The sequence below is a fragment of the Heterocephalus glaber genome, unplaced genomic scaffold (assembly GCF_053883595.1).
Source record: "Heterocephalus glaber isolate CG9 unplaced genomic scaffold, H.glaber_assembly_v1.0 deba00000331, whole genome shotgun sequence".
NCBI classification, from domain to species: Eukaryota; Metazoa; Chordata; class Mammalia; order Rodentia; family Bathyergidae; genus Heterocephalus; species Heterocephalus glaber.
Genome location: NW_028258142.1, coordinates 66,354,457 through 66,370,093, shown reverse-complemented (window position 1 = coordinate 66,370,093; position 15,637 = coordinate 66,354,457). Strand labels below are relative to the sequence as shown.

The 15,637-nt window shown below is 48.7% G+C and overlaps 1 protein-coding gene across 5 annotated transcripts in view; it reads left to right on the top strand.

The window, feature by feature from the left end:
- Positions 1-15,637, top strand: part of Piezo2 (piezo type mechanosensitive ion channel component 2) — a 321,693-nt gene that overhangs the window by 249,258 nt on the left and 56,798 nt on the right. For all 5 annotated transcript variants that reach the window (XM_021265256.2, XM_087194955.1, XM_087194949.1 and 2 more), the window contains 9 exons: positions 101-277; positions 528-653; positions 1,591-1,791; positions 2,335-2,539; positions 2,619-2,720; positions 3,189-3,354; positions 10,794-11,037; positions 13,997-14,093; positions 14,909-15,068. In XM_021265256.2, the coding sequence (XP_021120915.2) occupies positions 101-277; positions 528-653; positions 1,591-1,791; positions 2,335-2,539; positions 2,619-2,720; positions 3,189-3,354; positions 10,794-11,037; positions 13,997-14,093; positions 14,909-15,068 (1,478 nt within the window). The remainder of the gene's footprint in view (positions 1-100; positions 278-527; positions 654-1,590; positions 1,792-2,334; positions 2,540-2,618; positions 2,721-3,188; positions 3,355-10,793; positions 11,038-13,996; positions 14,094-14,908; positions 15,069-15,637) is intronic.

Sequence of the window (15,637 nt, the reverse complement as noted above, 5' to 3'; positions counted from 1 at the left end):
GCCTCGCACGCACGAGGACGTCCACGGGAAAACCGAGTGCTGAGCCACGCACTTCCGCCCTGTTATGTGTTTCCTTCCCGGCTCTGATTTGCGTTTCCAGGTGTCTTTGTTCAACTATGTGTTTCTGATTTCCTGGGCCTTCGCTCTGCCCTACGCCAAGCTTCGCCGTCTAGCTTCCAGCGTCTGCACCGTCTGGACCTGTGTGATCATTGTCTGCAAGATGCTGTACCAGCTCCAGACCATCAAGCCCAGCACCTTTTCTGTTAACTGCACCTTGGTGAGCCAGGGCGGGACCTCCTGGGGTCCTGTGGGCGGGGCCTGCGCGCTGCGCATGCTCTGTCCGCTCTGAGTCGCCTCCCCGCCCCCTCCCGCTGGCGTCTTGGAGCTGCCCTGGCCCTGGAGATGGGCCGTGCAGAGTCCCTCCCTGTCCCCTGAGGCCCTCGGTGGAAGCTGAAGAACAGTGGGAACTCTTCAGCCCCAGCACTATCCGGGGAGCCATTTTTTACTCCGTTTGCTCTTCTTTTCAGCCAAATGAAAACCAAACCAACATACCTCTCAAGGAGCTGAACAAGTCCCTGCTCTACAGCGCCCCCATCGACCCCACGGAGTGGGTGGGCCTGAGGAAGTCTTCTCCCCTGCTCGTCTACCTGAGGGTGAGGTCTGGGCCAGGCCTGGGGTCTCCGGTTCTGGCCTTGAGCGCTCACAGCCCACCTGCTAGGAACCTGGCCTTCTCATGTGGCTGCTGGAATCACCTGTGCGACAGGCCACCAAACATTACAATCAGCATTGCATGCACTGTAGAGAAATCAGCCGCGCACTCTGAGCTTGACTAAGTAAAATATGACCATACTGCGTTAGAACAGCACACAAGCATCACAGGCGCAAGGTCCAAAGGCCCATCAGAATTGAGCCATGCCCAGAACACATTACAAAGTTAAAGGGATTTCAGAACCCTGTGCAGGTTCTGCACAGAGAGAGAAAAATATTGGATAAAATTTACCAAATGGTCACGGTGATTGTTTCTGAGAAAGGGCTGTAGCATTACAAGACTGTTTTGCTGTCCAAATTCTGTCTCTCTCTGTTTACTAAAGGGCATCCGTTACAGTTAGATGTAACAAAATAAAGTATATCTTTGCAAAAAGCACTTAAACGGTACACAGTTGTACGAACAATGAAAACAAGATATTTCAGATCTTTCACGTTTTTCTTTGGTGGACAATTCTGCAGTCCCAATCTTACTACACAGACAAGCCAGTTAAAAAGGTTACACTCTGCACCTGGCATTTTTACATATATGCAGCAGCCCAGTTTCAGTATGTTGTTATTCTAAGTTTTCTTCATATGGTAGATGTCTTTGGGAATATTTCCTGCTATAATAGCAGTTGGATAAACAAACAGATATTTGGGGATGACGCCACGATAAATAAGACAAAGCGACACTGGACCTTCATATTGTGCTAAATGCAAGTGGGATTTTATAAAGCCCTTTAGACACCCACCATTAAATACAGTGATTGTGGGGATTGTGTAAAATTAGCAAATTGTAAAGCATGTGTGTGCACAGTGTGCTTCCTTGTTTCTTACGTGTAGAATAATCTCCTGATGTTGGCCATCCTGGCCTTTGAAGTCACCATTTACCGGCACCAGGAGTATTACCGAGGCCGGAACAAGCTGACAGCCCCCGTGTCGAAGACGATCTTCCACGACGTCACCAGGCTCCACCTGGATGACGGGTTGCTTAGCTGTGCCAAGTACTTCACAAACTACTTCTTCTACAAGTTCGGCCTGGAGGTGAGTGTCCTCGCCTCGGGCTCTGCTGCTCCCTGCCTGGGGACTTCAGTGCCTGCTCTGGCCAGCCGGGCTGTGAGGACTGTCCCTGTCCCTGTGGGGTCCACAGAGGGCTGGCTCCGGCCGGCATCTTCTGGGACTGGGTGTCAGTATCCCCTCGTCCACAGCAAGTGCTGGCTTAACCCATGGACATCGGCTGCCGTGCTAGTTTCTCAGTTGGAATAGAAGTCATTGACCATTTTTCTTTCCGCGCATTCTGCAAGTGGGTCTGCAGCTGAAGGAACCGTTTAACCTAGATGGTGGTGTGGTGGTGACAGTGCCTGTCCTTTCAGAGAAGGAGAATTTGCAGGAAGACACTGCAACTGTGGCTCCAAGTGGTTTTTCAGTTGTCCCTTGGAAGTGATCTGAACACTTCTGTCTTCCTAGAAGTCTCTCCGCAGAGCCAGAGGGGACGCATTGGGGGCCATCTCGGCCACCAGGCTGGCCCCGGACACTGTGCCCCTTCCCTGTAAACCCAATTCTCTTGCCTTTGTCATCCTCACACAGACCTGTTTCCTACTGTCAGTGAATGTCATCGGCCAGAGGATGGACTTCTATGCCATGATCCACGCCTGCTGGCTGATCGGCGTCCTGTACCGCCGCCGGAGGAAAGCCATAGCCGAGGTGTGGCCCAAGTACTGCTGCTTCCTGGCCTGCATCCTTACCCTGCAGTACCTGGTGTGCATTGGGGTGCCCCCTGCACCCTGCCGAGGTGAGCATCCACGGTCCCCTGCCCTGTGCAGGCTCCCCAGAGGAGGCATGGCGCACTGACTGCCGTGTGCCTCCTGCAGATTACCCATGGAGGCTCAAGGGGGCTGACTTCAACGACAACATCATCAAGTGGCTGTACTTCCCTGACTTCATCGTGAGGCCCAACCCTGTGTTCCTGGTCTGTAAGTGGGGGCTTGGCCTGGGCAGCTTCTCTGTGTTCTCCACCCGCTGTGTGTCCCCTCCTGGCTTCCTCCCTGGGCTTCCTAAGCATGGAGAGGCTGACATGTGCGTCCGCCCCACCTGAGGGGATAGGAGAGCAGGTGCTGCAGGGCCCTCAGGAGAGGCTGCCCGGCCTGGACACATCTGGGTTTAATTTTAGAAACAAAGACGCCAGCAGTAGTGCAGGCTGATGGTGAGGACCTGAGGCTGCTCTGTGCCACGCTCCAGGGTGCCCTGCTCCCACAAATGCCCACGGCCTGGCTGCTCTCCAGCCCTCCCTGGGGCCTGGTGCTGGGGCACCTTGTGGCTACAAGCACAGGTCCCTCTTGTCCCCCTTGGGGAAGGTGGGGCTTGGCCCTGACCTTAATTCCACAGGGCTACCATGGAGCTCAAGAGAGGGCTGGGCCGAGCGACCTCCCCTCTTCTCGCAGATGACTTCATGCTGCTGCTGTGCGCCTCCCTGCAGCGGCAGATCTTCGAGGATGAGAACAAGGCTGCAGTGCGCATCATGGCCGGTGACAATGTCGAGATCTGCATGAACCTGGATGCGGCCTCATTCAGCCAGCACAACCCTGTCCCTGACTTTATTCACTGCAGGTAACAGCCAGCAGCGTGTCCGGCCCAGAAGGGCCATCCCTCCATCCTTCTTCCACGTCCTGTGCCCCTGTGCCCACGTCCTGAGCAGGGAGATCCACAGAGCCCTCTGCCCGGTGTCCCCTCTGCTGTGATCCCTGTGTGGGCTCCTTCAGCCCTGTCCTTCCGGTGGCCCGGTGGCCCCATGACAGTGCTAGTTTTGGCCATGCCAGTTTCTCGCTCTGCCATTCCTCTGCTTTCTCTGGTGGCCTGGTGTCTGGGACACCTCTGTCCCCTCCTGCGGCCTGAGGGGCTCCGCCCAGCCTCTGCCTAAGCCATGTGACAGAGCTGATGTGACTTCTTGTACCCTGTGAGATAGAACAGCCTGTCCCTGAGGCTGGCTGGGTGCTGTCCCCTCCCCTGCTATCCCACGGGGAGGCCTCACCCAGCCTGCCGGCGTGGTCACAGTGGAGCCACTGTCCGCAGGAAGAAGTTCCCACCCCAGCCCCCAGAGACCCCGCCTTACAACACCTGCCACCTTCCACCCCGAGGGTGATTCCTGGAGCCCGGGGCCAGCTTCCTGCAGCCGCTGTCCTGTCCCTGTGGTTCTGGGCCTCTACGGCACATTGTCACTTCAGTGGTGCCCCGTCCCCCAGTGCAATCCAGGCGCCAGGCTGTTCCAGGCACTTTGAGTCTATAGAGCCCCAGGACAGCACAGGGGACAGGACATTAGGGACCTGAGCCCCTCAGCAGAGCCCCAGCTCTGGAGCCCTAAGCACTTTAGCACCTTGAGGCTACATAAGCTCAACACGTTTAAACCAATAAGTGACTTTTCTTCCACATGACTTGCTGGGTAAACTTGAGATTCACACACACATACACACACACACACACACACACACACACACACACACCTGGGAATGGGGACTGAACCAGCCCTTTTTATTTCTTTCTTTTGAGGCAGGGTTAAGTCACTAAGTTGCCCAGGCTGCTGGGATTACACGTGTGCACCACAGCACATGGCTTAGACTTGAGATTCTTTTTGTAAACACTGATCTAAGACAAGGCTTCCAACTTTGCCTTTTCTCACATCGGCACCCGTTTCCATACAGCAAAGGGAACAGGCTCAGCACTTTACAGTGTACTCATAAAAGCCCGAAAATCAATGCAGATCAAAGCTTGTATGCATCACTCATTTTTAAAGCTGAATCATTTTACAAATTGATTTCTTTCAAATTTTTAGACCTGTTAATCAAAAAAGTGACACCCCTCCTCCTTATGGGGTAGAACTGAGAAATACCTGGTAGTGACGGAAGGGGCTGTGAGTAGCTTTGCTCCCACAGGGTCGGCGCCAGGCATGACAGGTCATCCTCGGGGCTGTGCCTCCACCAGCCCCGGGTACTGGGATTTGAAAGGGAAGCACCTACATGCTGAGGAGGAGAACCGGGCTTGGGGGACAAATGAACTGACCACAGGCCGGGAGGGAGGCGCTGGAGAGTACACACTGTCCTAACAGATGTGTGTGCACCCTGACTTCAGTCCACAGCTCTCTCTGAAGACCTGTGAGCCTGGCCACTTCCCTGGCTACCACAGTGGTCCTGGCCCCTGAGAATTCCTGACTTTTTCCTTTTCCTCCTTTGCTTATGAAGCCAAGCAAGGACACAGCAGCTTCTAGAAAAGAAAAGTTCATAAAAATGCTTTAAACATGTTACTCCACAAAAGGAAAGGTCACAAGTTCACCTGTGTGAAACAACTCATCATTCCCCAGCAGCGCTGTGTAGGTTAAGTACAGTTCGTATTCTATTACAGGCTTACTTACTAACTGCCTGAAACACTACAACCCACTAGTCAAGGAACACATCCAAAATTGTTTGTCTGATGCTCCTCACCTGGAAAGAGAAAGAGCTGAGGCAAACCGCTCATGGCAAAGGAGCTGTAGCTGAGTGAATGCAGGCCGCCCAGGCTCTGGAAGCCCCGGCAGCTGTGCTTTCCTGCAAAGACACCAAGTCCTGGACCCCAATCTCAGCGTCTAGCTGAGAAGACTTGTTGGGGAGGGACAGCCTCCAAAAGGATCTTGACTCGGCTAGGGACATCCAGGCCAAGGCAGAGGATCAGAAAGACCCCCAGCCCCACCATGGTAGCATCTGCACTGTCTCATCTCTAAGGAGAGTTTTCTCATCTGTAGCGAAACCTTCTCGTGTAATGTGATTTTGTTAGTTATGTCTATTAATTTCTAGTTTAGAGAAGAAATCCATTGTGACCTTTTTTCCTTCACTTCATATCTTAAGATTTCTTTTGCTCTGCAGTCGTTTGCGCCTCCCCTAGAAAGACAAAGAGGAATTTTGAAAATAAGATATTTCCATGATGGACAGGGCACCTAAAGAAATTCATGACCACCAGATCAGCTCGCTAAAGAATTCTCAAGGATTCCTAGAAAGAGATAATGCCAAAAGGTCTAAAAGAATGAAAGCATTGGGTAGGGATAGCAATTAAGTAGAAGGGAAAGACAGCAAAACAGCAACAGGAAACTAATACAATGACAGGAATATCAGTTATCAATGTAAATGGGCTCAATTTGCCAATCAAAAGATAGATTAGGAGAATGGATCAAGATACAAAATCCTACAGTATGCTGTACAGAAGAAACATTTAACACAAAAGGAAATTCATAGACCAAGATGGAAAACAATATTGCATGCAATAGGAACCCAAAAACAAGTGGGAATAGCTATCCTATTTTCAAAGTGGACTTTGAGCTAAAGCTGATCAAAAGAGGCATAGAAGACCTTACATGTTTATTGGTTAAGGAAACTATTCAACAGCCAGAAATAACAGTTACAAACATATTACATCAAACCATGGTGTACCCAGCTTCATAGAACAAACACTATTAAATATAAAACATCAGATAAACATCAATATAATTTGAGTGGGGGCCTCAATACCCCACTATCACAAATAGACCGATCAACTAAACAAAAACTCAGTAAAGAAATATCAGAGTTGAACCAAGCCTTCAAACAAATGAACTTAATAGGTATGGACAGTGTTCTACCAGAATACAGAATACGTATTCTTTTCAAGAGCAAAGGGTTTTCTTTCCAAAATAGACCACATCCTAGCTAATAAAGCATGCTTAAGTAAATGCAAGAGAATCAAAATTATCCCATACATACTGTCAGATCACAGTGCTATGAAACTAGAAATCAATAGCAAAAGAAACCGTAGAAACTATGCAAAAAAATGGGAATTAAATGTCACACTCTTGAATAATCAGTGAGGCACAGAAGAAATTAAGGAAGAAATAAGACAGTTCCTAGAATAAAGTGATAATGTCAGTACAACATACCAGAACTTATGGGACACAATAAAAGCAGTCCCATTAGGGAAGTTTATAGCTGTGAATGCTCACATCAATAAAACACAACAAACCCATATAAATAACCTAATGATGCATATCTAGGTCCTAGAAAAAATAAGAACAAACCTAGAGCTTGTATAAGAAAGGAAATTATAAAGATCAAGGCAGAAACCAATAAAATGGGAACTTAAAAAAAAATACAAAGAATCAATGAAAGAGGTTATTTGATTTTTGGGTTTTTTTGGTTTTTTGGTTTTTGGCTTTTTTGGTACCGAGGATCGAACTTGGGACCTTGCGCTTGCACGGCAGGCACCAGAACCATTGAGCTAAATCCCTGGCAGTCAAAGAGGTTTTTTGAAAGAATAAACAAAATAGACAAACCCTTAGCCAGTCTTACCAAAAAAAGACAAATCAGTGCAACTAGAAATAAAAAATGAGAAGCCACAATGGACACTGCCAAATTCCAGAAAATCACTAGCAACAACTTCATATACCTGTATGCCAAAAAATTGGAAAATGCAGAAGAAAAGGAGAAATTCCTAGATACACATATCAATTACCAAAACAACCAAGAAGACCTAAAAATCTTGAATCCAATAACAGGCAGTGAAATTAAGGGAGTAATTTTTAAAACTCTACCAATTATGAAAAGCCCAGGACCTGATGGATCCACAACTGAATTCTACAAGAACTTCAGGGAAGATCTAGCAGCAATTCTCCTCAAACTCTCTAATGAAACTGAGAGGGAGGAGTACTGCCAAAATCTTTCTTGGAAGAAAACAGTACCAATCCCAAAACCAAAGATCTAACCAAAAAAGAGAACTATAGGCCAGTCTCTCTAATGAAGAGAGAAGAAAAAATCCTCAACAAAATACTGGTAGACAGAATGCAACAAATCGTCAAAAAGACCATACACCATGATCAAGTATACTTCATCCCAGGGATGCCAGGATGGTTCAACATACACAAATCAACGAATTAATTCATCGTATAAACAGAACAAAGACAAAAATGCTATGATCATCTCAATAGATGAAGAAAAGGCCCTTGACAAAATCCAACATCCATTCATGATAAAAAAAAAAAAAGAAAAAAGAAAAAAACGGAAAAAAAATAGGTATAGAAGCACCTTATCTCAATGTGATAAAAGCCACTTAGGACCAACATACTGCCAACACCATATTAAATGTGGAAAAAACTTAAATGCTTTCCTTCCAAAATCAAGAACAAGACGAGGATGTCCATTATCACCTGTTCAACATAGTCCTTAAACCATTAGCCAGAGCAGTCAGGCTGGAGAAAGAAATAAAAGGGATGTGAATAGGAAAGGATGAGTTCCGTGTATCATTATTTACAAATGCCAAGATCCTTGCCTACCAGATGCAAAAAACTCCACCCAATGCTCCTAGAATTAATAACCAAATTCAGCAATGTAGCAGGATACAAAATAAACTCACAAAGATCAATAGCATTCCCATACACTAATAATGAACTCATTGACTAAAAAATTAGGAAAACAATACCATTCACAATAGCATCAAGAAAAATTACATACCTAGGAATTATCCTAACCAAAGAAGTGAAAGATCTCTACAATGAAAATTACATCACTCTGAAAAAGGAAATTAGGGAGGACATCAGAAAATGGAAGGATACCCTGTTTCTAGATAGGCAGAATCAATATAATCAAAACAGCTATACTTCCAAAACTGACATACAGATTTAATGCAATCCCAAATCAAAATACCAACAGCTTTTCTCACAGATCTAGAACAATCCTAAAATTCAAATGGAACCAGAAGAGACCCCAGAATAGCAAAACCAGTCCTGGGTAACAAAAGCAAAGCAGGAGGCATCACAATATCAGATTTGAAGTTATACTTCAAAGCTACTATAATTAAAACAGCATGGCACTGACACAAAAACAGGCGTTTGGATCAATGGAACAGAACAGATGATGCAGAAACAATCCCAGGAACATACAGCCAAAGGGGCCAAAAACACACACTGGAGGAAAGACAGCCTCTCTAAAAAATGGTGCTGGGAATACTGGCTATCCACATGCAGAAGACTGAGTCTAGACTCATGTATCTCACCAAGCACCAAACTAAAATCAAAATGGATCAAGGATCTAAGTGTTAAAACAGAAACACTTAATCTGTAAGATAAAAGAGGTAAACTCTTAAAGACATAGACGCAGGCAAGGACTTTCTGGACAGAACTCCAATGGCACAAATAATTCCAAGAATCACCAAATGGATTATATCAAATTAAAAAGTTTCTGTACAACAAAGGAAACAACAGGGTGAAGAGACAATCTACAGGATTGGAAAAATGTTTATCAGCTGTTCTTCTAACAGGACTAACATCTAGAATATAGAAAGAACTCCAAAAATTGGAATTCCCAAAATAAAAGAGCCAGTCAAGGAATGGAAAACTGAAATGAATAGACACTTCTCAGAAGAAGCAAAAATGGCCAAGAAATACATGAAGAAAATGTTCAACATGTTGCCCACTAGAGAAATGCAAATTAAAACAACACTGAGATTCCATCTTACCCCAGAAAGAATAGATAGGATAAAAAATGTAATAACAAATGCTGGTGAGGCTACGGGGAAAGAGGAACTCTACTATATTGTTGGCGGGTGTGTAAACTAGTACAGCCACTATAGAAATCAGTGTGGAGATTCCTCAAAAAACTAAAACTAGGAATTCCACTTGACCCATCTGTCCCCCTTGTAGGTATCTTCCCAAAAGAGTTAAAGTCATCGTATTACAGTGATATGTGCTTTCCCAGGTTTATAGCAGCACAATTTGTAATAACTAAATCTTGGAAACAGCCTATATGTCCCTCAACAGATGAATGGATAAAGAAAATATGGTATGTATGCACAGTGGAATACTACTATGCCATAAAGAATGATACACTTGAGGCACTTGTGGGCAGAAGGATGCAACTTGAGAACATAATGTTAAGTGAAATAAGTCAGACACACGGCTTACATATCACAAGGTTTCTCTCATATGAGAAGCTCAGGGTATGTGCATATATGTGTGTGTGTATATATACATATATATATATATATATATATATATATATATGACACTGTGTATATGTATATCAAAATAGTAGATAGACAAATAGGAAGTATGGAGAAGCCCAAATAATTCCCCAAGTTATCTCATCCATTATTTCAAAACACTTTAGTATATATGCTAATCTGTTTCATTCATACTATAAAGTTCTCTTCATTGAAAAGAAAGTTTTGTGCTATTATCCTTCCAATTTTAGTATATGTGCTGCCGAAGCGAGCACATTTTGTGCTATTATCTATTTGTTACTTTTTTGTAAGAGTCTTTTTGTCCATGTATTGACCATTATTATTCTCTACTTATTTGTTACAAGATTTTGTTTTATTTTTTCATTGAAGTAAGAAGAGTGCCTCTTAATATTATCTTTATTAACGTCTATTTGTATTACATTAAAATTTAAAAAAGAAAGTAAATTAGGGTTTGCCAGGGCCTGAGGGGAGGGAGAATGGGGTGACCACTAACAAGGATGAAGTTTCTTTTTGAGATGATAAAAACATTCAAAATGGGATGGTGAAAATGTTGCCCTACCTTGTGAACAGAGTAAAATCCACTGCATTGTACATTTTGACTTTTTTTTTTTTTTTGGTACTGGGGATCGAACTCAGGACCTTGCACTTGCGAGGCAGGTGATGGAACTGCTGAGCTAAATCCCCGGTCCGCATTATACATTTTGAAAGGGTGGACTTTATGGTTTGTAAATTATATCTTAATAAGACCGTTAGAAAAAAATAAAGAAATTTTAAAGAGGAATTTTGAGTTCTCAAGTAGGCAGAGCACGCTGCTCTTGGTGCGAAGCTGGGCTGCCTTAGGTCACCCTGAGCGGGTGCCTGGCTTGTTTCCCCCACGCATGGCCTGCAGACCCAACTGTGTGAGTCAGAGGTGAATGCAGGGCTCGTGTGCACCGCTGCCAAGTGCTTTCATAGAAAGTGCAGTGCAGGGTGAGAATTCTCCCTCCCATTCTCAAAGGAGAAACTCCTGGTGGTGTTTTGTGGTTGTGCTTCTTCTCTAGGTCCTACCTGGACATGTCCAAGGTGGTCATCTTCAGCTACCTCTTCTGGTTTGTCCTCACCATCATCTTCATCACGGGCACCACCAGGATCAGCATTTTCTGCATGGGCTACCTAGTGGCCTGCTTCTACTTCCTGCTCTTCGGGGGTGACCTGCTGCTGAAGCCCATCAGGAGCATCCTGCGCTACTGGGACTGGCTGATCGCCTACAACGTCTTCGTCATCACCATGAAGAACATCCTGTCGGTAGGTGGCCCGTGCGTGGCACCGTGCTCTGTGTGAGATCAAACAGTATGCTGGGTGCTTCGTAAGAGCCTCTCGCCTCTCACGTGGCTCTGTCACAAACTCCAAATAAGATGCTGCAAATTCAGGATTCGAGTGACAGTTTATGCCTGTTTTGCCACTTTAAGCAGCACTTTTGTGCATTTCTACTCTCAGGATCACGAGATGAGAGAATATGTATGCACAGGAATCAACCCTAAATGTCTTTAGATTAATTTTCATTAATCAAAACCTCTCCATCACTCATAGAATGTGTTTGAAGAGGCCCTTTGATGAGCTGAATCAGAGTTAGGGAATCTTTTCAGTTATGTCACGTTCACAAGAGAGCAACTGGCACACACCTGTAATCCCCGCTACACGGGAGGCTGAGGCAGGAGAATCACAAGTCTGAGGCCAGCCTGGGCAGCTTAGCAAGATCCTGGCTCAGTGTAAAATAAAAAGGGCTGGGGATGTAACTCAGTGGTAGAGTGCTTGCCTGGGGTTGATCCCCCATGTTTTTTCTTCTGACAAAAGAAAAAAAGCAGCTTCCACCTAGCAGGAGTTGCAGATGTGTAAAGTGAGCACCCTTCCCGGAGCACAGTGGGTGGGGAGGGGGCTGCGGTGCGGAAGTGTCTGTCTGTGGAGATGTGGAGGGTGCTGCACAGTGGCCTCTGGGACTGGACCCCTCCTGAGATGTGGCAGAGACAGAGCTGAGGACATGTGCTGCTTGCTGTGTGGTAGCATCTGAGTCTGGCCGCTCCTAGTGGCGGGCAGAGCACAATGCTGTCTGGTGCTGACCACTGCAGAGGCCTAGCGAGTGTTCAGGCCACAAGGACACCAGGAGGTCAGCAGCTGTGGGACAGTGGTCAGCGGGCTTCAGCCGCTGCAGGAGTGAACACCTCCTACTGCTGTGTTACCTGGTACCGGCCTCGCACCGCTGTGACTTGGTTGCAGGGAGAGAGCACCAGGCAGTGCAGCCGCATGCTAGGAGGGCTGTGGGGCTTCGTGGGGTGGTTCTGCCCATGGGCTGCTGTGTCCAGAGGCCTCTCGAAGCAAGTCTGTGCAGTTGCGAGGACCTGAGCATTACTCAGTGGTCCAGTGAAAGACTCATTTTCTAGTTGACAAAGTGAGTTTCAGTCGGCAGTGTGACGGCGCTGCCACGAGTCTCCAGCTGCAGCAGTGCTGAAGCTGTTGCAGAGTGTGAGCGGGATGGTGGAAAGCCTTTTGCTCTTTTATTTTCACTTTTAATTTTTAAAAAAATGTTTGTTAGTACATGTTTGCAGCACATAGTTTGCAGCGGCACAGAGCACACTCCAGGCTTCTCACCCCTTCCCACCCCACCTCTCGGTGCCCTTCCCCTTGGCTGCTGCAAAACAGCTCTCTGTTTCCTAGTGTTGTAGTATTAAGTGAAGGAAATCAGACACACGCAGGCTTAAACATCGCACAACTTCTGTGAGAGACCCAAAGTGTAAGTAATTTAAAGAACAAAATAAAAGACAGATAATTGAGTGTCTTTCATTCTAAAGCTGGTCTCAACTTGAGGGACCTGCTGCTGGAGGCTGCCCCCGGCACCCGCCCCCACCCATCCATTCTGCAGACCTGTTCCTCGCTGACCACTGTTTCCTATTTAGAAGAACCGGCGATGAAGAGCACGCAGGTTTCGCCCTTTAACCCACATTCTGAAAGGGAGGACTCACCGTATGAAGGGCCACTGCAGTTATTAGTCAGCGTGATCATAACACTGGAGGGAAACCAAAACGGAAAAAGAGTGAAGAGAAGGGAAGGATGGAGGAGAGGGGAGGGAGGGGAAGGGCGCCCACCTCTTGCCTAGGTACGTTGCCAGGAAGCTTCCTGGACACAGCACTATTTGAACCCAGGACACTAGGAGAATAAATGGAAGGGTTTCCGGGGAGACAGAGGGCGAAGGACCTTCCGTGCCTGGAGAAGGCCCACAGAAGCGAGGCCGAAGGGACGGAATGCGGTCTGGGGAACCCAGTTCTCGGGGCTGAGGGGCCCATGCTGAGAATCCGCTGCTTTGGGAGCAGACCCTAATGTTGGCCTCCTCGCCTGCGCCCCAGACACAGAGCGGCCGGCCCCTTTCTGTGCCTGCCGACATGGGCTCGCGTGGCCTGGGAACCCCGGGATCTGAACTTACATAAGTAGAATGGGGAATTCATTGCTGTGGGAAAGCCATGAGCCAGGCAGTGGGACAGGTTTCCTTACACAGAGAATTAGCTCAGCGATTCTCAGAACACCCAGTCTCTCTGGGATCCCCGGCGGTGGGTGTCAGGGCCCCTAGGAACCCCAGACCCTCTGATGCTCAACTCCATGTACACAATGGTGTGGTGTTTGCACGCAGCCCACCCACGTATCCAGACCACTTCCGTGCCTGGCACAGCGTGAATGCCGTGTAATGCATGGTACAACGCTGTTTAGGGAATAATGACAGGAGAAGGTCCATGCCTGTTCAGTACAGATGCAGTTTCTGAGGTCTGAGGCCCATTGATTCTGAGGATGCAGACTCCGCGGGTGGACGGTGGAGGGGCTGCACTCTTGGCTGCTGTCCTTGGAGCTGTGCCCTGCAGCTGGTCCTGAATGGTCTCCTGGGAACAAGACAGCTTTCCTTTGGCCTGTGAGGAAGGAATTCAACCAAATCCCAGCTTGCAGCATGCCCGTCACAGAGCAGGGCCTTTGTCCTACGTGGTGCTGTGATTTCCTCTTAAGAACTGAGGTCTCCTGAGTACATGGCTACACTGAGGCCTTCCCTCTCCTCCTTGGGCCCCACTTCCCGGCCCTCATGTTATCCCCAACACAGCTGGCACGACCATGCGGTGACGTGCATGTGGGTCCCTGCACCCTGCCTGTGACCCTGCACATTGGGGCTCTCACCCCACACTGTGCTCTGGTTTGGGGTTCCTGAACCTGCCTCCTGTTTGTTTTCCAGATCGGCGCCTGTGGATACATTGGGACGCTGGTGAAGAACAGCTGCTGGTTGATCCAAGCCTTCAGCCTGGCCTGCACCGTCAAAGGCTACACAATGCGTAAGTAGGAGAGGCGTCTTCAGGGTGGACTGGCAGCCAGGGAAGACGGCTGTGCTATTCTTGGTAAAGCTGGGCTGCAGCAATAACGAGGAGAGGTCAGAATGGAGACCAAGGCTGTCCCTTTACGGAGGCGGCGGAGCTACAGTGCACCAAGGATGCCTCGTCCATGACAGGAGAAGACCCTTCTCCTGATCATTTCTAGAACCTTCCATCCTAGGGGCCTAGGGCTGGAGTGGTGCTGTAGTCACTCCACGCCCTGTGAGTTGGAGCCGCTCAGAGCCCCCATCAGAATCCAGGGCCCTCAAGGACCCTTCCCTCTGCACAAGCTCTGGAGACGAGTGGAAATCCCAGGAGCTCACTCACGAAGAAGGGTCAGAGCCCAGGATGGAGCCATGCTTGCTCTCTGTGGACACAGTGCTGTCCCCACTGTGCTTCTAACCCAGGCCCCACTTAGCACCACGCTTCCTGTGCTTCCTGGGCAGACTCTGTGTCCCCAGTCCCCGGCCACCCTGGGGGGACTTCATCCTCTGTGGGTGTGCCCTTCAGGATTGGAGCCTGTCCTCTGTCACATGGCCCTTTGTGGGTCCCCTCAGAGAGGAGGCTGCTCAGGGCCTCCATGTAGCAAGCCTACTGTGTGGCCGTCAGCCCCAGGAACCCGTGTTGGTGCAGGACACGGCTTGTAAGCAAATCAGCGCTTGGGTGGCGAGTGCACCAGAATCCTGCTGGGCCACCGGCCCTCGCCACAGATGTCCTAAAACAGCCTGGGAAAGGATGCTCACTTTAGTGTCCCCACTCCCACCCCACCCGCCCCACAGCTTCCGACGACGCGTCCTGCAAGCTGCCCAGCGGGGAGGCGGGCATCATCTGGGACAGCATCTGCTTTGCCTTCCTCCTACTGCAGCGAAGGGTGTTCATGAGCTACTACTTCCTGCACGTCGTGGCTGACATAAAAGCGTCCCAGATCCTGGCGTCCAGGTGGGTCAGGCAAGGAGGCCAGGGTTCTGTCGGGAGCTCCCCTGGGAGAAACAGCGGCCGAGCTCGCCCCAGGGGGAGTAGAGGATTAAGAAATCCCTCCCTCTGGGAGGACCAGGGCAGAGGAGCCAGCGCCAGGCCTGTGCAGTGCTGCAGTCTGGGCGGGGTGGCGCTGTCAGGACGTGGGTCACCCTGGCAGGTGGCAGGTGGCACAGGGTGCCCCAGAAGCAGCTCCTCTGTGACTTGGCCATGAGGGCTGGTCCAGCCCATCCCCACTCCCACCCTGTCTTAGGAAGAACGTCCTGATGGGGGAGAAACGTCCTGACGGTTCCCAGGTCTGACGTAGAGAAGCAGTGTGTGTGTCCCCCTCGTTCTAAGGCACCCCAGAAACTTAACAAGGAGGAAGCAGTCCCATTTCTAAAGGGGCAAATAATTGGAGCAACTTCTCTCAAAGGAAAACACACCGCAGGGCAGTGGGGCTGCAGCTCCGGGTTATGGGGTGAGCGTAACTTGCCCGGGGCCCTGGGTTCAACAGCAGCACGGAAAGGAAGAAGGGGGTGGGCAGGGCAGGC